The sequence below is a fragment of the Centroberyx affinis genome, unplaced genomic scaffold (genome assembly GCF_046629955.1).
Source record: "Centroberyx affinis isolate AG114_WGS23_722 - 3 ecotype Tasmania unplaced genomic scaffold, CSIRO-AGI_Caff_v1 ptg000804l_1, whole genome shotgun sequence".
In the NCBI taxonomy this organism is placed as follows: Eukaryota; Metazoa; Chordata; class Actinopteri; order Beryciformes; family Berycidae; genus Centroberyx; species Centroberyx affinis.
In genome coordinates this window covers 435,310-452,749 of record NW_027279407.1, presented here as the reverse complement: position 1 = coordinate 452,749, position 17,440 = coordinate 435,310, and the positions used below count along the sequence as shown (strand labels likewise).

The following is a 17,440-nucleotide window of genomic DNA, read 5'->3' as shown; positions in this document are numbered from 1 at the left end:
GATGGGGAAGGGTTTCAACTGCGGGTTTTGGTGTTTTGCAGCAGGTGCATGCACGCGCGTGTGTGTGTGTGTGTGTGTGTGTGTGTGTGTTCCCCCATGGGAGTGTTGCGGTTGGAGCAGAGGTGTGACCCCACGTCCCCATTCCCCATATGCTCTAAACACATGCCCCAAGGCACTGTGTGTGTGTGTGTGTGTGTCAAGGGGGTAATGATAGTCCCTTGGTGTGCCTCTGGCTTGAGCCCAGCTGATAACCAGGTGGGGCCACCCCCCCTTTCCACACACACACTCTGTGCCCCACCCCACTTAAACTCCCCTCCTGCTTACCCCCAAATACCAGCGACCTCTGAGTCTCTACCCTTATTTGTGTGTGTGTGTGTGTGTGCGTGTATTCCCCAGCCGACCTATTGAAGTCTGGGTTACGCCATGCATTCAGCTGTGTAAAATCAACACTAGGATTAAATACCAAATGACTCTCATATTTACTGAGCCTAACAACACCACACCCTCCTCCATCTCTGTTCCTCTCTCTCTCTCGTTCTTAGTCATCGTCCAATTTCTTCTCTGTTGTGGCAGTATTACACTTTTTCATTACTTTGGTAAATTTGTCTCTTTTTTTTATATCTTTATCTCAGTTCTCCCATCCTTGTTCTCACTTTCCTCCTTCTGTCCATCCCTCCCTTTTCTCTGTATCACATTCCTTCATTCCTCCCCTTCTCTCTCTTCTGCTCCGTTAAGTCACATATACTGCAGAGTTCCCCGTTTTTCTTGGCTGTCAGCCCAAATCAATCGCGCTCATGATGGACAGACATCCTGACTAGTCTGGATAGGGCCGCACACTGCTGCTCTACCTGTACAACACTCTTTCATTCCCTTCACCGCTCCCTTTCTCTAGAGAGGAGGAACGGACGAGAATGAGAACAGGAACTCCTCTTTTGGAGAGGAGAGGAGAGGAGAGGAGAGGAGAGGAGAGGAGAGGAGAGGAGAGGAGAGGAGAGGCGAGGAGAGGAGACAAAGAAGCCATGCAGCATTTATGTGGTGTTTAGTGCCTAGTTATGTGGAACAGCATTTTACATTTTATGTTTTTGGCCTAAAATGTTGGTGGTGAATTTAAGAGGGCAGTAAATCTCAGAGACAGGGTTATGTGTGATTAGGGCTGTTAAACGTTGTGGTTTGGGGATGAATCTCAACATAGTGGTGAAGAAACACACAGACACAACATATGACACCCCTCCCACCCCCACCCTCACCCTCACTCACACATACACACAGACACTGGAATAGGCGCCATCCAAGGCCTTCAAAACAAAACAAGTTTAACACTTCCTCACAGCTGGACAGCGGGCTTGGCCTGATCAATTCACCAATATTTTGTATTGATCGCTGGATTGACCTATGCTGTAGGGTGTGTGTGTATGTTTGTGTGTGCACATGTGCATGGGGGGATGGAGAAAGGAGGATAGATGTGTGTGTGTGTGTGTTACCCATGGTAATGTTGGAAGCAGTGGTTAATGGCCAGAAGGGTCCATAGAAGGGTAAATCAGAGTGTGTTAATGCATGGATCTGTTAGAGCCTCTAAAGGGAGATCTGTCTCACACACACACACACACACACACACACACAGACACACACACACTCACACTCACTCAACCCCAGGCATAACAGCAGAGGGGGAAAGATGGAATTGACAGGTAGAAACAGAGAAAAAGAGAAATAGTGAGGGTTTTTTCCTCCAGGCTTGTCTTCCACAGAGAAGTGGGATGTGTAGAGACAAAAGGGAATATCTAGTCGTTCATACTAGCTATTGGCTGTTCACAGTGCAGCATGGGACTCTCCTGGAAATATCATAGACTGAGTTTAGCGAACAGTAGCTCACACCAGTACACGGGCATTCAAGGGTGTGTATAACGCTCTGTATTAGCATCTGTTCATTGTAAACACACACTCAAAGAATCACTATATATAGGTTTGTAATCCTGCCTTTTGTTTTCTTTCAGACACTGTGGATACATCAAGGCCAAGCAGGATCCTGATGAAGAGAAGATGCAATTCCAGCATGGCCGAGGTAAAGACACACACACACACACACACACACACAATGAACACAGGAACACACACATACATACATATACACCCTCTCTGTTTTGGTGCTATCAAACACATCAGGGTGTGTCAGCTTGTTATGAGCTTTGTAGAAAATCATCACTTTGTTCAGGATCATTCCATTACGGTGGATAATGCAAACATAATTGTTTTGTTTTGTTTTTGAGCTCATTGATTTTTTTCCTCCTCATTTTTAATTGATGTTTTTAGCTCATTTTGTGATCATGCACCTACACACACACACAAACAAACACACACCTTGTTTGTTTCTGCACACTTAAAGCAAAATTGCACGCCCACCTACAATGAATCACAACGTTTCACACAACTGCCTGTGTTTAAGGGCCTCCTCTAAACAAAAGACGGTAGGTGGAATAGCTATCAATTTAAACACTGGTGAACACTTCAGTAGCAGAAGCACTCTAAAGTGACAGCACCCTGAAACTCTATCTGAAGTACTCACTCACACACTCAGAGCTAGAGAACACCACACAGCTACAGAAGTCTACAACTTTGTGCCATTCTCAAATTAAAATCTTATTCTCTCGCACTTGCTCTCACAAAACGATTACTGGCATGAAAATGAGGCACATTATGGGTTCCTGTTAAAATTATGAGTCATTTTAACACCATTGATAACAAAATGTTTTGATGATATAATCATCTGTGTTTTGAAATATTGACCGATAAATCTCAGTTGGCAGGTGGCGTTCTTTTTGCTAAAATATGTGTTTTGGAATCATACTCTTCAATTACACAATGTGTTTTGGATAGATTTGCTGTTTAATAACTCAAGTAAAAAAAAACAACAAAGTTGGACTTGCAAAGTTTTACTGAAATACTGAAAGTTTGAAAGTTTTGAACATGAATGTTTCCAATAAAACACATTCTGAACTTTTGAATAGTCTCATGAAGGCGGCATGCAAGTCAACAGTAGCTGATCCTCTTCCAGCATATTTAGGTAACACAGTAACACCTTTTTTTCTCTCTTTCTCTCTGTCTTCCTCCACCCCTCTCCTCCTCCCCTGCAGTCAAGCTTCCGGGCAGCAGGACCTACATCCATCCCCACACCTATGAAGACCCCAACCAGGCTGTCAGAGACTTTGCCAAAGAGATCGATGCCTCCAGTATCCGCATAGAGAGAGTCATTGGAGCTGGTGAGTTGGAATCTGTATATATGAGACAAACTCACTAATTTGTTGGAATTTAATTCCGTCATCAGTACCTGTAAAAAAGATCAGTCAACATCTGGCTACATGGATAAAATCTGGATATAAATTTAGAACCTGATATCAGAGCTTAGAGACAAGTTAGAGACAAGATTGTATAGTTATTCATCACTTATGTTAGCTCTTTATCTTTTGCCATCGAGTTTCATAGTTTGATCATCAATTGCTTTGTGTGTGTGTGTGTGTGTGTGTGTGTGTGTGTGTGTGTGTGTGTAGGAGAGTTTGGGGAGGTGTGCAGCGGCCGGCTGCGGGTCCAGGGGAAGAGGGAGATCTACGTGGCCATCAAGAGCCTGAAGGCCGGATACTCCGACAAACAGAGGAGGGACTTCCTGTCCGAAGCTTCCATCATGGGACAGTTTGACCATCCCAACATCATCAGGCTGGAGGGCGTGGTCACCAGATGTGAGTGATGAACAAGAACCTTACTTCGTCTTCCCCGTTTCCTCTTCTCTTGGGTGTATGATGTGTTTGGTTAAATTCATGCAGGACCCCTTCCCTTCTCTCTGCGTGTGTGCCACGTACCTGTGTGAGACAGAGCAGAGCTGCCCTTGTTAATGTGAATCAGACTTGACCCTGGATCAGATAAAAGCCCCGTTGCCATGGTAACACGTTGATGACGCATGGCAGCTTGCATGTGAACGGAGAGTGTCCGCTTTCAAACGGCCACTTGTTTACTTCAGATGATTGTGTTAGGCAATTAGAGGGAGTGTGTCTTTTCACGTAGGTGAGATACACACGCAGACCTGGTTCAGCGAGATAGACAGCTGATCCGTTATCACCGTTATCGCTCAATCACAGTCCCTCTCCCTCTTATCCTCTCATTCACTTGCTCTCCCTATACCTCTCGCTCGCTTTCTTTCTCTCTCTCAATCACAGTATCTCATCTTCTCATTCAATCCCCCCTTCTCTCTCTCCCTATCTTGCTCTCCGTCTCTCTCACTCGATCCCAGTCTCTTCTTCTTCTCTGTCCCTGCCCGTTCATGTTCCTGCTCTTCTTTGGGTCTGACACCTTGTTTGGTTGATGTGTGTGAGAGATCTGCAGACAAGCGGAGGGAAGAGGGAGGCAGTGGGTACAAAGAGAGCGAATGGTAAACATCCAGGCAGACAAATAAGCCTCCTCTCTTCCCCTCTCTCCCTCTGTCACAAACACACACAAAGCTCTTCAGTCCATCGCACACCGGTGCTCAGTGGCACTTAGGCCAACAACAAAAGAGCAAATGCATATGCATAGGCTTTTATCATGAATATTAATAATTCATAGACTTAATTGGATGTGTTTTTTAGCGTCATGAATATTCAGCAGCATGCATATTAAGAATGAGACCTCTCTGCATTTCTTATTCATTTCCTCTTTCTCTGTCATTCTCTCTCCCCCTCTCTTAGTAAAGCTGGATGTTAATTGTGACCCTTGGTTAGCAGGGTTGAAGCGGTTTGTAGAAGTATTAACAAACTAAGTCGAATGTGCTTTTTTTCTCGACAGGCAGACATGTAATTATGGTGCTTTTTTTTTCAGTGACACAAAGACACAATAGAAATATCAGAATATATTTGTTGGATTTTTCAAGAATTAATGCCAAAGCCTGGAAAAATTTGTGACATTCAACAATAGCACAAATGACAGTTGAAACAGTGTAATAGCAATAGTGTGGGCTAGATAAGCAGTTAACCTCAACACTGCAGTATGTTGTAATGTTTTCTTAATTACTTCACTTCGCTGTATGCTGTGAATAAAAAACAATGTTTGTGTGTGTATGTGTGTGTGTGTGTGTCTGCCTTTGTACTGCGTTTCTATGTGTTTCTCTACTCACCTGTCTTCACGGCACATTGAGAAACTGATAGAGCCCCTCAAAAACAAATCTCACTAGCTGAACGGTAATTTCACAGGTCACAGCCCAGGGTGGATACGTGTGTGTGAGGGGGGTTGAGAGTTGAGTCGGGTCAATAACTCCTCCAGGCCTTTTTCTCCAGCACCAGCTGGTCCCTTCATACCTCCCTCAGTCTAATCAGGCAAGTTGACCCCGACTGCACTGGGCTCAGGTGCGTGCGTTGGCGTTGAGCAGCAGTAATAGAAGTAATAGGAGTAGTAGTAGTAGCTGTAGTAATGGTAGGAGGAGTAGGAGTAGTTGCTGCTAGTAGGAATAGTAGCAGTAGCACTAATATTAATAGCAGCAGTAGTAGTAGTAGTAGTGGTAACAATAGTACAAGTAGTAGAAGTGGTAATATAAGTAGTAGTAATAGCAACAATACTACTGCTAGTAGTAGTAGCAGTAATACTAGCAGTAGTAGTAACAATAACAGTAATATTACTAGTAGTGGTAGTAGTAGTAGTAGTAGTAGCATGATACTAGTAGTATCAGTAATATTACTAGTAGTAGTAGTATCAGTACTACTTCAGTACATACTACTAGTAGTCGTACTAGCAGGTGTTCTTGATATTGTAGAACAAGTAGTAGTTGTAGTAGTTGTGATTGTAGTACTAGAATTAATACTGGCAGCATGATAGTAGTAGTAGTAGCAGTAGCAGTAGCAGTTAGTATTGTTGCAAATTAGTAGTGGTGGTGTTAGTGATGATAGTAGTAGTGGTAGTAAAAGAAGTAGTAGTGGTTGTAGTTATTTTGGTTTCAACACTTTTGTATTTTGCATATATTTATGTGTGCCTGGTGCAGTCTGTCTGCATTTTCCAGTTTTATCCATTGCTGTGTGTGTGTGTGTGTGTGTGTGTGTGTGTGTTCTCTCTGTTTAAAACCTTGTGAGCCTTCAGCCCCTGCCGTGTGCCACTCTAATAACCCTACTCTGCTGTCTGTCGCCTGATTGTTGCTATTGTCATGCTAATGAGCACACCACATGCGGAAAAGGAGAAAAAAATAGACCTTTCTTTTCTCTATCTGTCTCTCTACACATCAGAAAAGTGCAGCAATCTACCCCCTCCTTCCCTCCCTCCCTTCATCTCCTTATCTTCCCTTCATCTCCCCTGTCCCTCATTTTATCCATCCGTCCTTTATGTGTTTTACAATCGCTGCAACAATCGGCTCATTTGGAAAACCCTCAATTACCGAGTCCCATCTCATCTGCACACATCGCGTACATACACACGCACACACACACAGACACACACACACACACATTCACAAACCAAAACACACTCTACAAAGGTGCTGCTAAGACCGGCTAAAACCGCACACGCACTTCCTTTTCTAGCTGCCTTCTGTTTGAAGAAACTAGTGATTAGTTTTAACTGTGTGCCTTTGTGTGCAGAACAATGAGTGTTTAAATGTTTCCCCGTCAGTATGTTTGAAATTATTCAGGTTTTGAATATGTATGCAGATTGGGAGATTGGACAGCGGATACGAATGAGGAAGGCGAGAGGAGAAAGGGGAAGGGGGGGGGGGAGAAAAGGTGAAGAGGGGTGCGGGCTGGAGGAAAGAGGGGATGGATGAGATAGGATACAAGAGTGAGGAAATGAGAGGAGATGGGGCTTGAGAACAAATGAGGGCGACGGGAGAGATGGGCGAAGAGATTTTACGGCATAGAGGAGCGGACAGACCAGAAGAGAGATGGAGGGGAGACAAACGTGAGGAAATGAGCGGAGATGAGAAAGCGAAGAGGGGGGGAGGAGAGGTGAAGAGAGGAGAGAGAGGAGATAAGGTTATTGAGTTTCTGTCTCTCTCTTTCTCCACACCCTACCCGGCGCTTCCAAGAACAGAGATCTGTCCTATGTTAAAAGCATTGTATCATTTAGTTCAGCCCCCTTAACATTAATCAATACAGCAGTTATTTCATTTTCTCGTTTGTACCTAGGGCCGGCTCATTCAATAATGCGGTAATGCACCCCACTGGCACACACACAAATAGCCTCTTATAATGTAATTGTCCAGATGTATACAGTCTCTATCACTTTCATTCACACCACACACACATACACACACACACACAGAATAGCCTCTCATAATGTAATTGTCCAGATGTATATAGTCTCTATCACCTTCATTCACACCACACACACACACACACACACACACACACACACAGGTTTACACAGATTCACGCACAAGGCCTAGATGAGCCCAGCAGCATATTGAAGATGAGAGAGGCAATACTGGAGGCACACTTTCTAGTTTCACTTAATGAAGAGCTGTAAAAAACAGCAAACTCCTCATGGATCCATTTCACAACCCACTCCCACCTGGCAGAACATCAATACCCAATCCACACACACACACACACACACACACACACACACACACACACACACGTACATTGGGAGGTGTTTTTAGCTAAGCAAATGGCTGAGTTACTTTTCAAGGCAATGAAAGGAAATAATTTTTTCTGAATGTGAATGTGATTAGTTAATTATGTGCTTTCAGGAAGAAATTGAGGAGTGCTTGTGGATGTTTGGCAGAGAGGGGAAGAGGGGAGCAACGTGTTCAGCTGGAGAGGCTCCGTCCTGCCAATGTGTGTTTAAAATGTGGGAGCCATGTGAGCTAGTCTCAAGACCGAGTCAAAGGGATTCATTGTATCATCGAGTGTGTGTGTGTGTGTGTGTGTGTGTGTGTGTGTGTGCTGGCTCTTGTGCACCTGACTGAAAGAGACTGATGAGCTAATATGCAAACAGAGAGTGTGTGTGTGTGTGTGTGTGTTTGTGTTTGTGTTTGCGGGGGGCGTTTATGTGTGTATGTGGTTGGTTTTATTGGTAACCTCTGTTATCTTGCAGAGTTGCAGGGATAATTCTGCTTGGCGGGTGTCCAGATGATGGCTAGAGATAGCAAGGGATTAGTGTGTGTGTGTGTGTGTGTGTGTGTGTGTGCTTGTTTGCGACTATGGCTGTGCATGCCAGGCTCAGATGATATACTATGCAGATACAACAGGATGAATGTGTTTCATTGTGCTTCTCTCTTGACTGCATCTAACGCTGTGGGCCGGAAGGTAATTCTCCTTCAGTCATAGGCTTACACATGTGCACACACACACACACACACACACACACACACACAAACGCGCACACACATACACACATACATATATAAATCTGCACTCGCAACACGTAATTGGTTTTCAGAGGTAGTTTTTTATGGCTCTTTTCCATTTCATGGCTGTCTACTTTATAGAATATGGCATTCAGGTGTGTGTATGCCTCTCTGTTCTGTATGGATACACATGTAGACAAACACACAATAACATACATACACTCGCAGACACTTGTGCACACATAGGCTATATAATCCCAGACCCAGTTGAACTCACATATGTATGTCCACACACACACACACATACTTCTAGGTGGATGGAAGGCTGTGAAGACTTAGACCTCCTTTCAGTCAGGATAAATCCCATCAACTCTTTTATCTGTCTGTTTGATAGAGCAGTGACACACACACACACACACACACGTTTTCCACTTCTGGTCAGAGCTGAAATCAGGTGGTCATCACAGTGCTGTGCCTCCCTGCTTGCCATGCTCTGGTACACACAAACACACACACACACACGCACGCACGCACACACACACACACACACACACACACACAAACACAACACAGGCCCCGTGTGGTGATAAATGTGACCAGCAGTCCTCACCCCCAGCAGAAGAAAATCCAATTCTCTTTCACTTTTATCCCTGAGACTAATGTTACTGTCAAAGAAGACACCACCACCAGAGACCCGGCGACTGTGTTTGTGTGTGTGTGTGTGTGTGTGTGTGTGTGTGCTGCAGTGAGATAGTGAATTCATTTAAGGTGATGTATTGCTGTCTTTACCTACAATCTCACTGTAGGCCTCAGTGGTGTTGTTCCTGCCTTTCCCTGACAAGCTTTCCTCCTCTCCTTTCCTCTCCTCCCCTCTCCTCTCCTCTCATTTCCTCTCCTCTCCTCTCCTCTCCTCCCTTCTTATCTCCTCTCCCGTCTTGTCCTATCCTCTGCACCTCTAACACTTTTCATTTATACCCTGCTGTCTCTCCTGTCTTTCATTCACGTCCTGCCTTCTCTAACACAGTTAATCGTCCAGCCTGACCCTCCTCTCTCCCCCCTCTTAGATCCCTCTGGTTCTTTCCCCCCCTTTTTTTTCTTGTACACTTTACTTTCTCTTTCATTTGTATTTTTTCATTCACCCCCCTGCCTGTGCACCTTAGTTTTCTATATACTTATGTCTCTACCTCCATCTCTCTCTCTCTTTCTCTCCCTCTCTCTCTCTCTCTCTCGCTGTCTTTATCTCTCCCTGAGGTTTTTTCCCAGCATCTCTGAGGCCTGATTGGGGAAATGTGACCTGTTCATTACAACTGACACAGCCACACACACACACACACACAAACACACACACACACACGATCATTTGTAACTGCACGGTGTGCATGTGTGTGTGTGATTGGCAAAGCCTGGCGGTAGGGGGTGGTACCTAGGGAGAACCTTGTAAAACAGGGGCAACTGCTGTTTTTGGTGTATGTGTGTGTGTGTGTGTGATTGCAGGTACTTTGTTAATCATTTGTAAGCCCCACCAGATGCCATGCAGGGGACCATAGAGCAGGGAGCCTGTCAGTCAACCGCCCCTTCACCACCACACACACAAAAAAACACACGCACACACGCACACACATATGCAGGTGCAGGTGCATACCGATCCCACCATAACCCCCTTCCCCTTGAGGCTGATTAGTATTCATGAGATCTCAGGAGGCCCCCTCATACACACTCACACATACACACGCACGCATACACACACACACACACACACATTCTGGTGGATTGGTCCATTCTAATTATCTCCTGGCGTTTATGGAGAGGGCTGATTAGAAGCTGTCACTGTGACTGATGACGACATGCCATGCTGTCCCCTAGAGAGAGAGAGAGAGAGAGAGAGAGAGGGAGAGAGAGAGAGGCTGGTCACAGCTGTGGACTCCACTACTCCTCTGTCCTCATGTCTTTCTTCTTTGTGTCTTTCTTGCTGGTCATCCTCTGTGATTCTTCACTAACAGCTGCGTTGTTGTGTCCCTCTGCAGGTAAGCCAGTGATGATCATCACAGAGTTCATGGAGAACGGATCTCTGGACACTTTCCTCAAGGTGAGTCATCACAGCTGCCTGGCTCAGCTGGAAGAGCGCAGCGCTCACATCCCCCAAGGTTTGGGCCGCAACCTCTAACAAAGAACATGTGAGAAGTGAAGTCCCATGCAGCTGTAGCGTGTCAGCTTGTTTGAAATTGCAGAATTCATGTCCCAAAAATATTTGGCATTCAATATCTCTAAAATCTGGAGGATTCAGTCTGTAAAAGTTTTTTTTCAAGTTTTTAAGTTAATTTAGTCCACCAAGGATTTAAGTTAGTATCATTGAAAACAGGATCATAATTTCTTTGTGCTATCAGTCATTTTATAAGAGTGTCACATTTTTCAAATGGTAGATACTCATGATCTACATTCACATGAGGGGTGTATGAGATAAAGTTTTATGCAATCACAGACAGGATGCACTGTTACAAAGCATAGGCCTACCTTATTTCTTAACAGGTCTGTTTGTGCAGCTGGAGACAACACATCTGTGTCTTTTCATCACAAAAAAGCAACACATCTTTACTAAATAAACCACTAGTGTTTTTTTGTGGTTGGGGGAAGTTAACAGACAGTGATGAAATCACTATTGTCTCAGCTTTTGGTTTGTTTTACCCTTCAACATGCAAGCAATCCAGATATACATTTACACAGGTCATGATACAATCATTACACACAGACACACACACACCTAACCTCTGTATCAGCCTCAGTGGTGCAGAAAGGGGGTATGCAGTACAGTATATGTGATGCAATGGTTTGCAAAATCACAGGGGCACCAAAAGCACAGACCAAAAGATTTTTGAATTTCACCACAAAATTGAAACCAATCAATTGTAACACCAATCCCAGCTACAAGTAAGCCTATCTGCAAATTATTACGTGAGGTCTTTTTTGAATTTGAGGGAGAACAGAGTGGGAATCCAGGCTGGTGTTTTGGCACAGGGGCAGATCTGAGACATTGTGAGGAACAGGTCAAGCTGAAGACGCTTTAGCCACAGGACAGGCAGTGGATGAAGGCAGAGACATTCCCGATCACTCTGAGCCATCAGACTGGCCTCCACCCACTGAAATGACTAACCTGTGAAATGCACTGAGGGCCCACATTACAGAAACAAGCAACAGACTGTTCTTGTTTATTGTCCAAATGGGGAATGAGTTGAACGTGACTGGATAATGTACTCAAAGAAAACAAACAAGGCGTACTGCTTTGCATGCAAACTGTTTGGAGGTGTGCATGCATTTAATAATTGCTCAGTTAGGGGATACAATAATTAGCAGCCCATTTCAAATGTAATACAACACCACAAGCTGGGAATGGTCATATGGACGCTTGCCTGGACAGAATTGGAGTGACTGAGAAAAAAACATGGACAATCAACTCCAAATGCTATAGAAACAAAAATGGCAGGCAGGAAATCAGCTTTAACATGCATGACCATAGCAATATAGTCAGCAGAAATATCTTAGAGATATCTATTATGCTGATTGAGTCTCTGAAAAAAGAGAATGTGTTTGAAAAAACTGTCTATACCTCAACAGATTTTGACTCTAGGTCAGAGTTTATCCAGAAACACAATGGCAAACTTAAAGCTTCAGGATGAAATTTACAGTAGTAGTACACCACTTGGATGAGTGAAACTCTGAAACCCATTTTCAGAAGAAGATTGTGGAGATATTTTGCTGTGTTATTGAAATGGACAATATGACAAGAAAGCAGTTGGAAGAGTCTGTTACTCAATATGTCATCACATTAACTCTCCAAGCCGTCTTTTAAAACGCCGCCGCAAAGCATTCAACTTTATTTCAAAGAGAAATCTTGATTTGTTTTCCTTACGATGCCAATTATACACACACAAATAATGAAGCACACACTCATTTAATGCCAGATGCAGAAGACATGACAGGAACATAATATTTGAGATGTATGAATCTAATAAAATATGAACCAAAATTTGGTGGGGCTATTTTAGCTTGAGTGTAAGATGATGTTGCTGAAACTTTGTGTCGTAACGATAAACACTATCATCCTTGAAATAAACTGTGTTGCGATGTGTTTATGCGTGTGCATACTCGCAGTGGTGAGCACTGGTTCGGTTGAGGGGCGCTAAATTGGATTTCACATACACCCTGATAAACAGGTTGTCGCAGCCCTGGAGACCGATCCCATCCACAACACTGACGCAAAATAAAATGAGACATGACAGATAAAACTAGCCAAAGCAAAATTTCCTGATACACACACACACACACACACACATACATGTTGTGTGATGTGTATTGTAATGAGGGTCTTAAAGAGTCAATATAATTATGGAATCAGTTTTACGGTTGTAACAGCTCATCCCTGCATGCTCCATGCAACCATATGTGTGTTTGATTATGCTGGTCATTTATTAAGAAGCACTCCCTCAGAAATAACAAAACCATTTGTTATTTCTGTATTATTGTAACCATCTTTCTCCCAGTGTAGCTCTCTCTCTCTCTCTCTCTCTCTCTCTCTCTCTCCTTTCTATGTATTCCTTCACTCTTCATTTAGACTCTCCTCTCCTCTTTACTTTTAGTTGAGTTTTTTTTTTTATATGAAATGCACATCAGTAAACGTGCCTGTAAATATGACAGGATTTGCATCTTCCAACTGTCTCCCCTCTTCACCTCTCTCTCTCTCTCTGCTCCCTCGTCTCCTTGCCTTAACCTCTTTCCCCTGCGTTTGTCTCCTCTCTCATTCCCTGCCCTGCCCTCCCTTCCTCCCTCTTCTTCCTGGCAATGCAGTGTGGTGGGCAGATTGATAGAGGAAGTCTGTAGGTTTGTTAGACAGTCCAATCAATCAGCATCTCACAAAACCACCGGCTAATTAACTTACTCCACAGCTGCTGAGGGGGAGAGAGAGAGAGAGAGAGAGAGAGAGAGAGAGAGAAAGATAGAGGGAATGAGAGAGAGAGAGAGAGAGAGAGATGGGGAGGGGTGAGGGGGGGTCTGGCAGTACAGATGCAGAGAGATGACGGGAGAAAGATAGATAGATAGAGAGAGGGAGTGAGAGAGAGAGAGACTGAATCAAAGTAATACGAAGTTGCCTCCCAGAGAATGAGGAGAGACGGAGATGGATGGAGAGAGCAGAGAGACTGAGAGAGGGAGAGATGACATAAAGGGGAGAGAGTGACTGATAACATGGATAGGTTTTTAACGGGGACCATTGGCCTAGGGCAAAAATAATTGGCACAGAGAGGTGAGCTGGACCATCATCGATCAACAGGCTCTGCTCTCTCTGCCAAAGACATCTCAAATCTCAAATCTGGCGAGCGCTGCCGGGGCGCACAGTCAGCGCCAGAGAGGGAAGTTTTGTCTGCGCTGTCAGATCCAAATCGGGTTATTTTTTGGTGATTCTCTTTTGATCCCCCAGAAGAAGAAATTCACCTTTCTGACTGTGGAAAAGAAAAATCATTACACCCTAATCACTACCACCGCCACCCTGCTGCTGCCACTTCATGTCGGCGTTCACGCTGTGTGTTCATCTCTCTCCGTGTTTCTCTCTCTCTCCTTGTTCGCAGAAACATGACGGCCAGTTCACGGTGATCCAGCTGGTCGGCATGCTGCGTGGCATCGCCTCGGGTATGAAGTACCTGTCAGACATGAGCTACGTTCACCGAGACCTGGCGGCTCGAAACATCCTGGTTAACAGCAACCTGGTGTGTAAGGTGTCTGACTTCGGCCTGAGTCGGGTTCTGGAGGACGACCCGGAGGCTGCGTACACTACAAGGGTAAGACACACACACTCACATGCTGTCGCTGTCCTGAATAAATGTTATCTCCAGTTATCATCCACCCAATTACCCCACATGTACAAAATGTTTCCCCAGTGCTTGGACAAAGGCATCACCCTAGTATTGTTTTACAAAGTGCAACAAAAATACACGCCAGTCAACGGAGAAATGTGCCATTTTTTCTGAAAAGCTGAATGTTTGGATGTATGAGGTTTCTACAGACCACTGATGACATACACACACATACACTACCAGTCAAAAGTTTGGACACACCACATTTTTCTTTATTTTTACAATTCTTCACATTTTAGAATAATAGTAAAGATATCAAAACTATGAAATAACACAAATGTAATTATGCAGTGATCAAAAACAAGTCATTCAACAGATGAAAACTATCTTATATTTTAGATTCTTTAAAGTAGCCGCCCTTTGCCTTGATGGAACGACAAAGGCTTTGGAAATAAATTCATACATAGGATGAACTTCACTATTTATATTTGTCTAAAAAACACATTTCAAGCATTTAAGCATAAGCCTTTAGATCAAAATGGCTTTAAGATAATGAAAAACATAGTACATTCAATCAGGTGTGTCCAAACGTTTGACTAGAAGTGTACTGTACACACTGTTGGCAAAAACATTCCTAAAAATCACTGCACACACGCAAAGCTAACTCTTCCTCTCCACTGTTATTCTGCCAGAAACCCAAACCAAAAAAATGCTCTGGCAACTCCACCACACTCTCACACAGCACTGCAAGAATGGAGAAACCCAAACGTCAGTGAATTAAACCACAGCGGAGTAACTCATCTAAAATGCCCACAAGGAGATGGCTTTATTCATATTCATAGGAAGTGTTGGGGGATGTTATTTTTAATATGGCATTAGCATTGCCCTGGGAGGAGTGTATCAGCCGCTGACTGCTCTATAGCAATCACACACACATACGCACTGATGTCGGGAGACCTAGATGGAGAGCTGCAGGCATGAGGGGAGAGAGAGAAAGAGAGAGAGAGAGAGGCCGAGAGAGATGGGGAAGAGTCAGTGAGTGGATATCGAATAAGAGTGAGATCGAGGGAAGCTGAGGGAGAAAGAGAGAGAGAGAGAGAGAATAAGGGAAGGCAGCAGCAAGTGAAAGCCGAGGAAAGAACCCAGCGAGAGCAGTTAAGAGAAAAAAAAACAGAGGAGGGGTAGAGGTGGGGGGAGGTGGAAACAAAAGTACAGTGCCTAGCGACTCAGCAGCTTTGTCTTTTATTTGACTTTGACCAAGCAGAGATGGGGAATGCTAGGTGGTGCAGTGGCAGCTGCCGCATGTTAAAAAGCTGTACTGAGCCCTATAGAGAGACGGTGTGTGTGTGTGTGTGTTTGTGTTTGTGTGTGTATGAGGAGGTGGGGGCATCTTAATGCCCTGTCTGCTGCCTATTGCTTCTATACAGTGGGCTGTATAGAGCCCTTTTGATCTGTGCATCGACAACAAAGGCAGGGCGGGGGGGCAGCATGGAAGAAGAAAGAAAGAGAATTGATGGCAGAAGAAAGACGAGTGCAAGGACTAGAGCAGAGACTGAAGCAGAAGTAGCCCTCTGATGTGAGCGTGTGGTTGGAAAGCGATGCTGTTTTTGTCTAGTTGGTGTATAGTCCCAGCTGCCCTGCTCTACATGGCAGTGCTGTGCTGTGCTTCTCCACAACCAATGTCTTTTAATTTGTCTAGTCAATTCTACTCTTCATTTTGATTTATTATAGTGCTAAGCCAGAATCCTACAAATAAAACAGAATGGCCTTTAATATATTTAAACCATTACAGAAAGAGTAAACCAATGCCAGTATGCCAGAACTGAATATGTATTAATAATATTGTTAACTGTTCACAGGGAGGGAAGATCCCCATCAGATGGACCGCTCCAGAGGCCATAGCTTACAGAAAGTTCACCTCGGCCAGTGACGTGTGGAGTTACGGCATCGTCATGTGGGAGGTGGTGTCATACGGAGAGAGACCCTACTGGGAGATGTCCAACCAGGATGTGAGTCACACACACATGCTTACAACTAAGTGCTATAATGTTCCAATTACAGTGTTCGCCATCACAGAAGCCCCTCTTCATCTTGTCAGCAAAGCAGCAGCCGCTGTCTGTACTTTCTGTAATATTGACGAACTGAATGTAGAACAAAACTCTCTGCATCCCAAATGGTTGGTTGTGAGATGATTCCTCACGCCACCCAAAAGAGAAAAGAATCCTAACAGTTCATCGCAGGGGTGGAGCAGTAGTGCAGCAGAACTGCACTGTTAAATGTTGTGCATGCAGTAAAAAGTGCCACTTCTACGATGCCTGCATCTTTTAAGTCCCCATGAAATGAAAAATTCCAACTTCAACCTTCCTCTCCCAGACTAATATTTAAATGGTTTAGACTTTTGAATGATTCTTCACTGTGTTATGTCCCGCCCCAACATCCTGTTTCAACATGAAATACATAAAATCAAGGAAGTAAAGATGCCATTTCATATGGTCTGTAAGAGACCAAAGCCATACTTTCATTTTCAATATCCAGAATAGAAGAATTCTGAGAGATGTAAGGGACTTTTCCTGGACATTTTCCTTTCCCTGTCTTGTGGAGATCATAAAAGTTGATCTTTGCCTCTCTCTTCTTCCTGTAGGTGATCAAAGCAATAGATGAGGGCTACCGTCTGCCTGCTCCTATGGACTGTCCTGTGGTGCTGCACCAGCTCATGCTGGACTGCTGGGAGAAGGGGCGCAGCGAGAGGCCAAAGTTCGGCCAGATTGTCACAACCCTGGACAAGCTGATCAGAAACCCAGCCAGTCTCAGAGAGCTGGCCAACAGCTCAGTATGGTCAGTGGAAGGAAGCTATGAATTAAAGCTATGAATTAAACACTCTCACTGTCACATGCACAGAGATTAAATGAGAAAATCTCTTTATAATAAAAAAATAATAAATTACTCTATGGAATCATCGTCTTCAGATCTGGATTAGATTATAGGCTGGTGCGCCCGTAGAAAACATAATCAAGACCTTAGATCTACATTCAGTGTCAGTAGAAAATGTCATTATCTTTTTTCAGTAAAATCACATTTTTTATCTTTTTTTTTTGGTTTGACTGTTTCAGTAAAAACTACTGACATTTAGAACTCCCTAGCTGTATTGGATGTAGCACACTTCCATAGGGATATCATTATGTTTACATTTTACATTTTAGACTTATAAATGAGTGCTATAGCTGAATATGCTTCAATTTTTCATTCAACATCATTACAGCCAAGAGCAAACAAAAGAAATTATAAACACAAAGAAAAAATCCCAGCA

General features: G+C 43.9%; 1 protein-coding gene across 1 annotated transcript in view; it reads left to right on the top strand.

Annotated features, from left to right (window-relative positions):
• The window catches only part of epha4b (eph receptor A4b), a 76,609-nt gene that overhangs the window by 57,411 nt on the left and 1,758 nt on the right, over window positions 1–17,440 (top strand). The window contains 7 exon segments of the mRNA XM_071520474.1: window positions 1,995–2,062; window positions 3,132–3,257; window positions 3,546–3,731; window positions 10,318–10,379; window positions 13,909–14,118; window positions 15,993–16,142; window positions 16,775–16,968. Of these exon segments, the coding sequence (XP_071376575.1) occupies window positions 1,995–2,062; window positions 3,132–3,257; window positions 3,546–3,731; window positions 10,318–10,379; window positions 13,909–14,118; window positions 15,993–16,142; window positions 16,775–16,968 (996 nt within the window).